General features: G+C 42.5%; 1 protein-coding gene across 1 annotated transcript in view; it reads left to right on the forward strand.

The window, feature by feature from the left end:
• LOC126445065 (uncharacterized) overlaps window positions 1-13,365 on the forward strand; it is a 406,008-nt gene that overhangs the window by 306,062 nt on the left and 86,581 nt on the right. Inside the window, exon 7 of the mRNA XM_050090970.1 lies at window positions 1,456-1,710. Coding sequence (XP_049946927.1) covers window positions 1,456-1,710 — 255 coding nt within the window. The remainder of the gene's footprint in view (window positions 1-1,455; window positions 1,711-13,365) is intronic.

Consider the following 13,365-nt stretch of genomic DNA (forward strand, 5'->3'; position numbering starts at 1 on the left):
GGTGTGGAGCGTGTGCTGTTGGAGTGATATGGTAGCCTGATACGTCTAGTTACGACTCTGACAAAAAAATGGTTCAAATGGCTCTGAGCACTATGGGACTCAACTGCTGTGGTCATAAGTCCCCTAGAACTTAGAACTACTTAAACCTAACTAACCTAAGGACATCACACAACACCCAGCCATCACGAGGCAGAGAAAATCCCTGACCCCGCCGGGAATCGAACCCGGGAACCACGACTCTGACAGGTGACACGTATGTAAGCATCCTGTCTGATCGCTTGCAGCCATTCATGTCAATTGTGCATGCCGACGAGCTTGGGCAATTCCAGCAGGACAATGCGGCACCCCACACGTCCAGAATTGCTACAGAGTGGCTGGCCACCAAACTCCCCAGATATCACCATCTCTGAGCATATCTGGGATGCCTTGCAACGTGCTGTTCAGAAGAGCTTTCCACCCCCTCGTACTCTTATGGATCTAAGAACAGCCTTGCAGGATTCAAGGTGTCAATTCCCTCCAGCACTGCTTCACACATTAGTTGAGTCCATGCCACATCGCGTTGCACTTCTACGTACTCGCGAGGGTGCTACACGGTATTAGGCAGATGTACCAGTTTATTTGGTTCTTCAGTGTATGACATCTATGACCAACCGAGAACCGCATCCTAGCCACGCTACACTGCATTGCACTCTGGTATTTCTGAGCATTACAGTACGTGTATGATCCTGTGATTAAGATCGTATTCAATCTGTAGGCTGAATAATACGTTATAAATGTGACAGAAAGTCATGCAGGAGGCAGGCTAGCAGTGTTATAACCATCAGTACTTCTGCATTCAGGCTCACTGAGTCGCAATCGCAAAATTCAAACGTAAGGCAAGGAATGAACTTTATCGCCCCTATGATGCGTTTCGGAATTTATCGATCATCAGATACCCAGCAGTGATTGCTTCACGTAGATACGGCGTTTCGAGTTGTATGTGAAACAAACATTTGCCGACCACTCTAGTCCAGTGTAGTGTAGGACTATCGCTAATGGCTACCAATCATCCTTTTATTCGCAAATGGTTTTTGGCTGGTTATGTTTCCTTGGAAACTATGAACCAGAGAATATACTAATGTTTGAAATCAAACGTTGTGTTCAGAGTTATGTAATGTATTTCTCTTTGTTTGTGTGTAATATTTGAATGTTTATAACATATTGTAATAAGAGACCATGCACACGTCTATGAAAAATTAATAAATCCGAGAAAAAGTTCTATCGATCAAATGTCAAAATTTCTGAAACTCATGTGTAGAAATGTAGCAAAATGTTTTGTTTGATTTGGATGTAAAGGTTTCTGTGGCGAACTTATGTACAGACGGTCGTAGCGGCGTGGTCCCATGTCCTTTGCTAGCTACATCGGGGGAGGCTGCAGAGAGTAGCTAGCAAACGGGTGGCGTGTCTGTCTTGCAGCGAGCAAGACAAGAAGGATAAGGTGCGTTTCCCGGCAGGAGGAGGCGGCGCTGCCCCTGCGGCCAACGGCAACGCCAACGGCAACGGCAACGGCACGCTGCTGGCGCGCTTCTGCCGCGACGTGTCGCCGCGCTCGTGTGAGCACGCGCTGCTGCGCGCCAACGCCTCCAGGCCCTGCTCGCCCACCGAGAGCTTCCTCTCAGCCGGCCCCGTGCTCACCCTGCAGATGCACGTACGCGAGGCCACGGCGCTCAGGTCAGTCTCGGCGCCCGGCAGAACCAGCTGCCCGCTTACGTCTCTAACAGAGGCGACCAATGAGTAACGAAAAACATTTCTTTTCTGGAAGCAGGTTGGTTTTGCTCAGAATTCTAATACACCATATCATCTCCTATTTTTCAACATGATCCGTCATTGGGCCAAACAGAGAGGAATTGGGATGTGCGAGATCACGGCTGTAGGGTGGATGAGGAATAACAATTCATTGAAGTTTCTTGAGCTCTTCCCCAGTGCGCAGACTTGGGTGACGCCTTGCATTCCCATGGAGAAGGAGAAGTTAGTTGTATTTTTGTGGCGACGAATATGCTGAAGTCTTTTCTTCAGTTTCCTGAGGGTAGCACAGTACACTTTCGTGTTCATTGCTACAGCTTGAGGAAGAACATTAAGCAGAATAATCCCTTCAAACCCCATCGCCATGACTTTACAGCTGACAATGCGGCTTTGAAATTTTTCTTCAGAGTAGTGGTGGTATGGCACCACTCCATGGATTGCCGTTTTGTTTCCAGTTCGAAGTGATGAACCCATGTTTCATTGCCTGTAAAGATGTTCGACAAAAAATTGTCACCCTCAGCCTCAGAACGAGCAAGCAATTCCGCATACATGGTCCTTCGCTGCTCTTTGTGGTCTTCTGTTACAGGTGAGAAACCTAGTGGGCACATACGTCTGAGTTCCCCAACTGGGGGACGAGTGTGTCAGCAGTATCGGCAGATATGTCCAGTTGAGCAGGGCGTGTTTCATTGTGATCCGTCGATCACCTCGAATGAGAGTGTCCGCACGTTTCAACATTGCAGGATTCACAACTGTGTGCGGCCAACCGGCAGGCAGGAGATTGGACGGCTCTTCTTCAGTGTCAGGTCCCCATAAGCATTCTGCAAGCGCCTGTGGATATCTGCGATGCTTTGGTTTTCCATCGAAAGAAATACAATGAGAGCTCTCAGCTTAGGACACCCCCCTCCATCACCGTTAGAGACTTTGAAGGCTAGGTATAGTGCCACCACCTGTCGGAACATCATGAACTATAGGAACTGAAACGGGAATATTCCACAGCAAATTCTGCATTTTTGCAACCGAAATTGGTTGAGAAAAATGTGTTGCGTTAATTATTGAACTCCCTTCGTACATACTCGTACACACTGACAGGAATGAAAAGTGTTACATCATGAAAGCACCAGCCCGACACTTATTACATTTCCTAGAGATGTCATCACATAATGGATGTCATATGGGATCAACCAGAACTCCACTGACAAACTTTCAGAGGTGGTAGTATGGAACAAAACAAGAAAAAAATGTCTAGTAACCATGAGCTGTAAAATGCTTACCTTACGAGAAATGAGCACATGCTCCGCTTCGCTACTGTGCGACCTATCTCTTCTATTGAACAAGCGCGCACAGCTCTTAAGGTATGCATTTTAGATCCCATGTTTACTCGACATTTTTTTCTTGGTTTGGTCCATCACTGAAAGTTTGTCGGTGTAGTTCTGGTTCTCTCTGAATAATTAAACTTCATTTCCATTTCAAACTGATATACATCATCAACATGACCATCAAATGTAGCTCACACTGGCACAAACTCACTCTTCTATTATTTGTGCTCTGAAAAAAAACAGTCTCCGAATGTCATCTTCATAAACATCTAACATCTCTTGAAACACTTGCTGCTGTGGTTCATTGGAGGCTGGTATGCAATACCTGTCTTCCTGTAGTATTCCAGGTAGGCTAAGTGAGTGAAAAATGAGGGGATCAGAATGGTCCATACATTCCTCAAGTCTTTTATGGTGTGAACTGATACCTGGTGTCTTGGATTATCCTGCTGGAGTGTGTCATTTGGTATCCTGGCGATGAAAGGTATAACAACAGGGTCACTGTACTTGCATCGTAATGGCAGGCATTCAACCTCCCTTCAAAAATTTCTCAGTCAGTCCTCAACAGGAGCTCCGCTCACAAAGAGTCCAGGTGGCGTTCGGGTAGCGGCCTCTAGAATCAGAGGTTCGTGTAAACTTCCACCAGGTCATCTATCGACAGACAGACTCTAGACTCATTGCCAAACACCACCGAGAGCCACTCTTTGTCCCATTTCACGCTGCCTGTTGTTACAGGACCGTATTGTTTTCAGGACCGTCCAGTATTTGATATAAACCAGATTTAAAAAGACCAATCAAATCGGAATAATCCATCCCTAGAGATAAATGATATTTGTATCAGTATCAGTGGTTGCCAGTACTCAATTAACATAGTTTACGTTTTAATAGTGAACTCCATGGTTTTTCTAAATAAGTGGCCACTGTGAATGAACATTGAGCTAAGCTCCAAGTGCGCCGGTGCAACTGGTCATGTAGGCCGACATGGGTGGCCGCCCTTAGGAAGAGTTCTCAGAAGGCCTCGCCTACAGTGGCGAACGTCAATGCCTCTTGATCAGCTGGCCTTCCTTTAAGGCACCGCCCATGGGCGCCCGTCGGCGTAAGTCACAATACAGATACGGTCTCCCGTGGTGTACGACCACCGACAGAATCTGTTATCCTCAACAGATAACATCAGTAAGAAGAATGAGAACCCTTGGGTTAGGCCACCTTTGTTGGCGTGTAACACCGCCGAACGCAAGCACTACAAAACCCAAATTTTTAACGTAATGTAAGGGAAGCCGGGACTGGCTAACAAAAACAGTTTAGACGTTAAAGACAGAACCTCGACTGTGCTACCGAAGTCCCACCTCACTGGCCACAGACTGAGATAGAAAGAGAGCATGACACAGTTTTTCAGTGCCAAGTGTTATGGAACGTACTACTGGTTAACTGCCTGAAACAAGAGTCAGGCAAGGGGACCAGTTTTTCTTAAGACATCAATCTACATGCCGGCATTTGGAATATGCATAGTTTTATTACACGAAACACATGACGAACGAAAACGCGAAAATACGAGTCTTCCTTTTGGGAGGCAGTCGGCACAAAGTCACTCACCTCCAGACTTCTCCGCCAGCAGCCGTCTCCGTTCCTTATCCACCGAGAAGCCATTCGGCTCTCCAAGCAATCCTTTAACCAGCCTTGCCAAGATATTTGTTTTGATTTGTTAGTCTTTTTTGTGTGTTTTCTCGTGTACTTTCAGTGTAATAAACTGAAGTAATTGTGTTTCTTATTTAATCTTGTAGCCAACGTCTTCCTTAGTCGTTATTTTGGAAGGCAACAATTAATTTTGTCATATTAACGGGGCCACTTTACACACATTTAGGCGAACGCATCACGTATACCCTTATACTCTACACCATGCTTGTCCCTGTTGTCTGTGATATGGTGTCACACGCATAGCAACTAGACATCTCCATCCTGTTTCCATTAATCTGTTCGTGACAGTTCGTGGTGACACTTTGCCTGTGAACTGTGCCCTGATTTTAACTACTGTCATTAGTCTGTTCTTCACATCCAGGCAAACAGTCCTTTGGAAAGACATATAAATACACTTCCTCTAACATTCGATGCGGTCGACTGTTTGTGCAATCTGTGGACATATTTTCAACACCAATGATTTGACGTTACTCAAAGGCCGACATATGGCGAAAAACTACGTTGCACATGCTGCGTTGCGATCTCCACCTACAAAGTTGCTGTAGCGTTAGACGGACACAATAATCTTCCTGTACATAAAATAATCTTTATCTGCAGGAATGACTTTTTTTCCAAACTGAAAATATTGAAAATAAGCTCACATATCGTTGAAAGTTTAATCAAAGAACCCTAGAAGAATGGAAATACTGGACTATCAATTGTATAGGGCTCGGCCAAGGTGTTCATAGTGTACAAATACCATTTCCGTCACTGTATATTCGTTATAAAAAGCTTTCGTCGATGTTTTCAATCTCCCACACACCTATTTCACTTTTCCACCCAATTTCCGTTTACTTCTAAGCATTTCTCGGAACGCTGCGCTAGTTCTTTAGTCCCTCTTCAGAGAAGTTCCCCGCGTGGAAATTGAACCAGCTAGTAACATGCTTTCAGTTCTTCTTCGTACTCGAACCGGTGTCCAATAAGTCATTGTTTCGAGTGCAGAAAGAGATAACAGTCGCTGCGTGCGAGGTCCTTTTTTTTTAGGGTACGTAGTCGAGAAGATATCAACGGAAATGTTGAATCGATAATCGCTACAGCCAGCAGTCTGCGGACATACGTTGCCGTGGAGAGATATACAGGACATTTGTTTCTCTTGCCGTCCATTTTGGTCTTCACGTCTCAGCTTGTTGAGCCTTTCACATAAAACTTCGCCTGGAATTGTGACTCATGTTACATGAAATCAACCTAAATAAGCGTCTTTTCTTCGAACAAAACGGTAGTCATCTTTCCACCCCTGCAAACAGATTGCTTGATTTTTTTTTCGTTTTTGCCAAAGTTGAATATTGTAACTTATTGACTTTTTGATACTGCGTCAGTGTATGGTATATACCTCTCGTCACCCATAAGACTATGGGACAACAAATCATCTCCACATAGTCGATAGTAGTCCAAGAACGTTCGTCTGCTTGACGTTCTCTGCTCTTTGTTTGGTCGTGAAGCCTTTTCATTACCCAGTTTGCAAAAAAATTATCTGTATCCGAGTTTTTCCATGACAATAATTAAATAGTAACGGGTGTCAAATGAGGAAATTCACCAACCACAGCACCGATCGAACTACTCGCAGTATTTCGCCCAATTGTTACACAATTTCATCAGCCTACCACACCATTCTTCATCACACATATTTGTAAGGCCACTTTTAATGTTTCGACACCACTGACTAGATTGTGTTGATTCTTTGCTGTAGACCCATAAAGCTGGTACGACTTCTGATAAACCTGAACAGCCGTACGTCATCTGCACACAAAAATCGAATTAACGTACGCACTTCATAAGTAGCTTGATAGACGATTTTCGAAGCCAGTGTTGTTTGTTTGCGGTTACAGTGGAGAAAAAAATGTTCAAATGTGTGTGAAATCATATGGGACTTAACTGCTAAGGTCATCAGCCCCTAAGCTTACACACTACTTAACCTAAATTATCCTAAGGACAAACACACACATCCATGCCCGAGGGAGGACTCGAACCTCCGCCGGGACAAAGCCGCACGTACAGTGGAAAGAGTACTGAATCAAAATAATGACTTCAGAGGCTTCGTAAACTATCAGCGGATGGCACTGAATCTGTGTGACACTTTTTTCGAGTTAGTAATATTTTAATAAAAGAAAACAGGCCTTATGTATAGAATACGACTTTCCTGGATCAACGGTCAGCCTGAATGTGCTTTTGAGTGCTTTCTTCACGCTCGTTTGGGCAAATGCTAGTGTGGTCTCAATTCTCCGCTTCAGAAAGCATGTCGTAGAGACTTCCGAAAATAAGTTCCACGTTAAGAACATGGCGCAACAAGAGTGTAGCATTGTCAGAAAAGAGTAGATGCTCCGTATTTCCTGCAGATAGAGTTCTGCAGCGTCACAGATAACAGGTGCATCATAGTGGTGATTGAAATTGCAGGGCAAATGGAAACCAACTACAGAGATAAAGTTCATGGGACAGTACGATTCTTGTGGACAAAATGTGTGCTATGTATGCTGCTCGGTATCCTGGACATCATCCAAGTGTCCGAACCGTTCGCCGGATAGTTACGTTATTTAAGGAACCAGGAAGTGTTCATCCACATGTGAACCGTCAACCACGACTTGCAGCAAATGATGATGCCCAAGTAGGTGTTTTAGCTGCTGTCGCGGCTAATCCGCACATCAGTAGCAGACAAACTGCGCGAAAATCGGGAGTCTCCAAAACGTCGCTGTTGAGAATGCTACATCAGCTTCGATTGCACCCGTACCATATTTCAATGCACCAGGAATTCCATGGCGACGACTTTGAATGTCGTAAACAGTTCTGCCACTGGGCACAAGAGAAATTACGGGACGATGACAGATTTTTTGCACGCTTTCTACTTAGCGACGAAGCGTCATTCACCAACAGCGGTAACGTAAACCGGCATACTTCGCACTACTGGGCAACGGAAAATCCACGATGGCTGCGACAAGTGGAACGTCAGCGACATTGGCGGGTTAATGTATGGTGCGGCATTATGGGAGGAAGGATAATTGGCACCCATTTTATCGATAGCAATCTAAATGGTGCAATTTACGCTGATTTCCTATGTAATGTTCTACCGATGTTAGTACAAGATGTTTCACTGCATGACAGAATGGCGATGTACTTCCAACATGATGGATGTCCGGCACATAGCTCGCGTGCGGTTGAAGCGGTATTGAATAGCATATTTCATGACAGGTGGATTGGTCGTGGAAGCACCATTCCACGGCAAGCACCTTCACCGGATCTGACGTCCCAGGATTTCTTTCTGTGGGGAAAGTTGAAGAATATTTGCTATCGTGATCCACCGACAACGCCTGACAACATGCGTCAGGCCATTGTCAATGCATGTGCGAACATTACGGGAGGCGAACTACTCGCTGTTGAGAGGAATGTCGTTACACGTATTGCCAAATGCATTGAGGTTGACCGACATCATTTTGAGCATTTATTGCATTAACGTGGTATTTACAGGTAATCACGCTGTAACAGCACGCGTTCTCAGAAATGATAAGTTCACTAAGCCACATGTATCACATTGGAACAACCGAAATAAAATGTTCAAACGTACCTACGTCCTGTATTTTAATTTAAAGAACCAACCTGTTACTAACTGTTCGTCTAAAATTGAGAGCCATATGTTTGTGATTATTACAGTGCCATCTATCACAAAACGAAAAAAGTGGTCCAACTAAAACATTCATATTTCTTTACGTACTACACGAATATGTAATAAAAAAGGGGGTTCCTATTTTAAAAAACGCAGTTGATATCCGTTTGACCTATGGCAGCGCCATCTAGCGGGCCAACCATAGCGCCATCTGGTTTCCCCCTTCAAGCTAGACAAGTTTGGTTCTTTGTAGTTTTTTCATTTGACTTTTATTTCGTGAGATATCTGGCCTGGTCATGATTAATGGACCACCCTGTATATACAGGGTGCTTAGAAACAGCTTGAAAATCTTGTAAGAGTGTTTCGGGGTAGGTTGTGCTGAAAAATAATTGTTAAGAAAAAGTTTTATATATTACGCCGTTTCCGAGTCAATTAGAAGTGAAGTTTGCCTATCAGGCCGTTGCGAGAGCAAATTCAAGCGGTCCGCCAGGGACAGTATAGACAAATGTGTTCTTCGTTTGGTTTGCTAGAACCGAACAAGAGAACGACACAAAAACTGGATATGGGACGGACGGTATTAGGGATCGAACCCGAGCCAAAGGCTCAGCATTCTCGTGTGCTGTCATCTGCTGTACACTGCGAGAACAATGGGTGCAAATTGTAATTGGCGGGCTGCTTGAATTTGTGCGCGTAACGGCCTGATTGTCTAAATTTGGTGTTAATTAACGTGGGAACAGCACAACTTATCCAATTTTTTTCTTAACCACTATTTCTCAGCACAACCTATCCTGCAACACCCTTACAAGCTTTATGCATAAGGCTTTAAAATAAACTGGAGCCTTCGAATAAGTTTGTCTGTCTGTTGATCATCATCAAAGTTCTGCATAGTAATGATAGTAGTCAACAAGGAAAGTGGAAAAAGATGTGAAGAACGAAAATGTACTTAGTTGACCCGAACTAGTTACTCAGATAACAGAGAATTCACTGCAAGAGTCACATGAAATTATTGGAATATTTGGTATAGGCTATACTGGACTCGGTCACTGAGAATCGAACTGCAGAAAATAAATGGAGAACTAAATTAAACTACTTGAAAAACTGGTCGCTTAGAAAGATACGTTTCCCGTATTTTATTTACCTTCTCACTGCTCTAGCAGGCGCTTTTCTTCTTGGTTGGTACATACGTCCCAGCAACAGAAGCAACAAATTTAGATGTCAGAGGCGGAGTAGTGTCTTAATACACCTCTAAGAATGCTTTGTCCAAATACTCATTCTGGCAGTCTCACAAACTATTAAAATCTAAACCATAAGAACTAGAGAAGTGTTTGAACGCAGCTTCTATCGAATCCGTATGGAGAACCACAGCTACAATTCCAGAAAAAGTTGTAATGCTGTATGGAAACCTGACCAAGCATTGCCAAGGCTTTGGTCTGTGAATTTTTCACGTTTGATGGGAAGGTATGAATGGAGAACAAAAATTGGCAATATGATAGCTCAATATTTTGTTTCTTAAACATCGCGTGTTACCATCGCAGTAGTAAGATTTTCGGCTACATATGGTGTCTTGTTTCCCATCAATTCTCGCTTCGCTCTTGCGGAAATCTTTCTGGCTTATCATTAATACTAAACAGATTAAATTATTTTCATAATATTATAAGACGTCTGAAAAGCCTATGTTTTCTCTTATGAATAAATGTTACTTTTAGTTTACCCTTAATTGTCAAAATATTTTCAGTAAGGTAAAAATTAGAGATTTTGTTGCGAATTCCTTTCAACGTAAAAATCTGACGCCAAAAGTGTGTTCATACACTACTGATGATGTTGATGCGGTCCCATACTCCGAGGAGTGTAGTGGACGATGCAGGAGACCTGCTCCGCCGTACTAGGCAAGGTGCTAGCGGAGGTGGTTTGCCATTGCCTTCCTCCGACCGTAATGGGGATGAATGATGATGATGAAGACGACACAATATCACCCAGTCATCTCGAGGCAGGAAAAATCCCTGACCCCGCCGGGAATCGAACTCGGGACCCCGTGGGCGACAAGCGAGAACGCTACCGCAAGACAACGAGCTGCGAACCATACCATACTACAATTACGAAAATATATTGTACTTCATAAACCTAAAAAGGGAAACGTATTGTGTTAGTGATAAAAGCCAACAATATTCATTGATCCAGAATAAAAATTTATTTGGTGAATACCGTCAAGTACTTCTCATTAGCGTTACAATACACGCCGATGATCCTGAATTTTATGGCTGTTGTTACTAAGGTAAACAGACATAGTTTTCCTCGGGTCGTTAGGAACAGAACCAGTTACCAACCTCAATTGAAAGTATAATAACCAATCATTTCTTTAAATTGTTTAATTCCTTGCTACATGCATTACAGGAGCAAGCACTTCACTGCTTTCGTAAGAACTTACATGTCTGGTTAACATCTTCTATTTCAAGCAAATATGAGTGACAACAAAGTGGAAATAAGCTTATACTCCTGTCACGTACTAAGGCAGTTTTAATTTTTAAAAACTCAACTGATTTATTTATTGGGCCTTTTTCCCCCACGCTTATGATGTGTTATAGGGGAGTGTGAGTAGCTATGTGTAGGTGTAGAGCATTTAGTTTGAACTTTAATCAAGCCGCCATTGTTTCACAAACTACACTCTCCTGTAAGTCAATACATTCAATACCTCAACACGAAAACCTTCATTAGTGGTTATTTAAACACTACTCTGCTTGTATCTGCTATAATTTATTAGATAACAGTGTGATTCAGTTGACTATAAGCTTTATATCACAAAGCGTTACATCTTATAAAACTTTGATATTCAGCATTCCTTTCTCTGCGTGTGCTGTTGGTGATGGAAGTCGCAAAACGTGAATAAACTTATTTTTGGTACGACAGTCTAATTGTAAAACGAATAATAATAATAACATCCGATGAATAAAGATGCCTATACTATTCACTGTTAACCTGACACTGGTAGACAAATGGTAAATTACAGTCATAAGACCATTATTAGCTTTCCTATGAATTAATGGCGCTGGTGAATAAATAGTAGAGTATTAAAACATGTTTAGATCATTTTGCTTAATAACTAATCTCTTAACAGAAATTTTCCATTATATCCGCAATATATGCATATTTTAGGTAATAGGTGGAGTTATAGATTAAGCCAAAGTACTTAAGCCAAAGTACTCTCAGGAAAAGTACTTTTTGTAAGCCGATGGACTTAATAAAATGCCTGTTATATTTTAGAAGTTTTCAAGATGCGTTACTACAACTACCTGTTCGAGTCTGATCTCTCAAAAACTTTATTACAGTGCTAGCTAAAGCCGCCTACTATTCGATTTTATGCCCCACTAATTCCGCCCTGTGTGTTTTCCTAGCCACTCCACAGAACAAGGAAACTGGTTACTTGAATGAAAACTTTATTCTGTTATCACACGTCGGTCTATGTGATCAATGGAGTATTTTCAAGAGGTCGAAGACTTGCTACTCTGCCTATGTCTTCTTCGTGCTATTCGAAAGTAAATCCTTTTAGTATGACAATCAACAGATTATAAGAAGTAAAGGTACGATACGCTAGAAAAAAAAGTAGAAATGAAAATGACTTCTTAATCATGATAATAGATACGTCAGCACTAAAATGATGGGTAAGAACCACCGTACCCGACATTTTGAAGCGCAGATGATGTAAATTATTTTTCATAGAGTGATAATTTTCATTTAAAATGACTGAGGAAAGTTGGACAGGACGATAAGGATCTACAGCCTATATTCTATACAGATTCTACATATATATTCTATACAGATTCTATATATGGCATAGTTCTCTCTGCGAAATTACCAAGAACGATTTTCGTGTGCGCATAACGTGTCTGAGCAATCAGGAAACAAGATGATCAAAGTATGCAGTGACATAAAATGTGGACCCAGATTGTTACCATGTTCGCACATTAAGTACTGTCGTACGGCACTGGAACATATCGGGTGTCCCTCTTAAAAGTCCTCAACTACGTTTTTCCTGATGTTTCGGCAGATACCAATAGCTGAAGTCATCCCAAAAAAAACACTGCTCATCAAGTCTTTCATGCGACGCTCAGTGTCGGTAGAAAGTGTCGGTTTGTTTCCTGCTGCAAACAAAATTATTTTTAAAGCGAAATTTTACGTGCCCATTCGATATATCGATAGCAGATTAGTCTAGTGCGATGTTCGTTTTATCGATGTGGATCATCAGGGAGATTAAACCACGAAGAATAACCAGTACTCCAGCAGCGGCTGAGCAGCGCTGCTGCATGGTGTAGCAGTCAGTGCGGTTCACAGCGGTGCTGTCATTGCTGGAGAAATGGTTATTCTTCTTGTTTAACCGTCCATTTTAATACATGTCGATAAAATAAATGTGCCACTAAACTAATATGGGATCATTTTATCGAATGGACACGTGAAATTCCGGTTTTCAAAATCACTTTGTTTGTAATGGGCAACAAACCGACACCTCCTGTCTGTAGTTTGAGATGACTCCTGCTACATATTTCAAAAGCGAAATTTGCAGGTATCTGCCGAGACACCAGAGAAAAATGTGCCTGACGACTCTTAGGACATACACCCTGTATATTATCTTCGATGACGGACATCGCGATTTCGCTTCTGGCTACGTGATTATATGTGCGATTTTCTTTAGGAACCACACACTACCCTTAAGGAAATAACGTTTTTGCTTTAACCTCATGAAACATACATCGCCGATGCTCCTGTTTCGAAATATACGTGACACGTAGCGATTCACACAGACTGAACCGTTATGTTTTTCAGTTGTGTTTACAGAAATTATCTATACTGAAGCGCCAAAAAAACTGGTATGGGCATGCACACTCAAATACAGAGACATATAAATAGGCAGAATACGTCGCTGCGGTCGGCAACGCTTATATAAGACAACAA

This window comes from Schistocerca serialis, chromosome 1 (genome assembly GCF_023864345.2).
Source record: "Schistocerca serialis cubense isolate TAMUIC-IGC-003099 chromosome 1, iqSchSeri2.2, whole genome shotgun sequence".
In the NCBI taxonomy this organism is placed as follows: Eukaryota; Metazoa; Arthropoda; class Insecta; order Orthoptera; family Acrididae; genus Schistocerca; species Schistocerca serialis.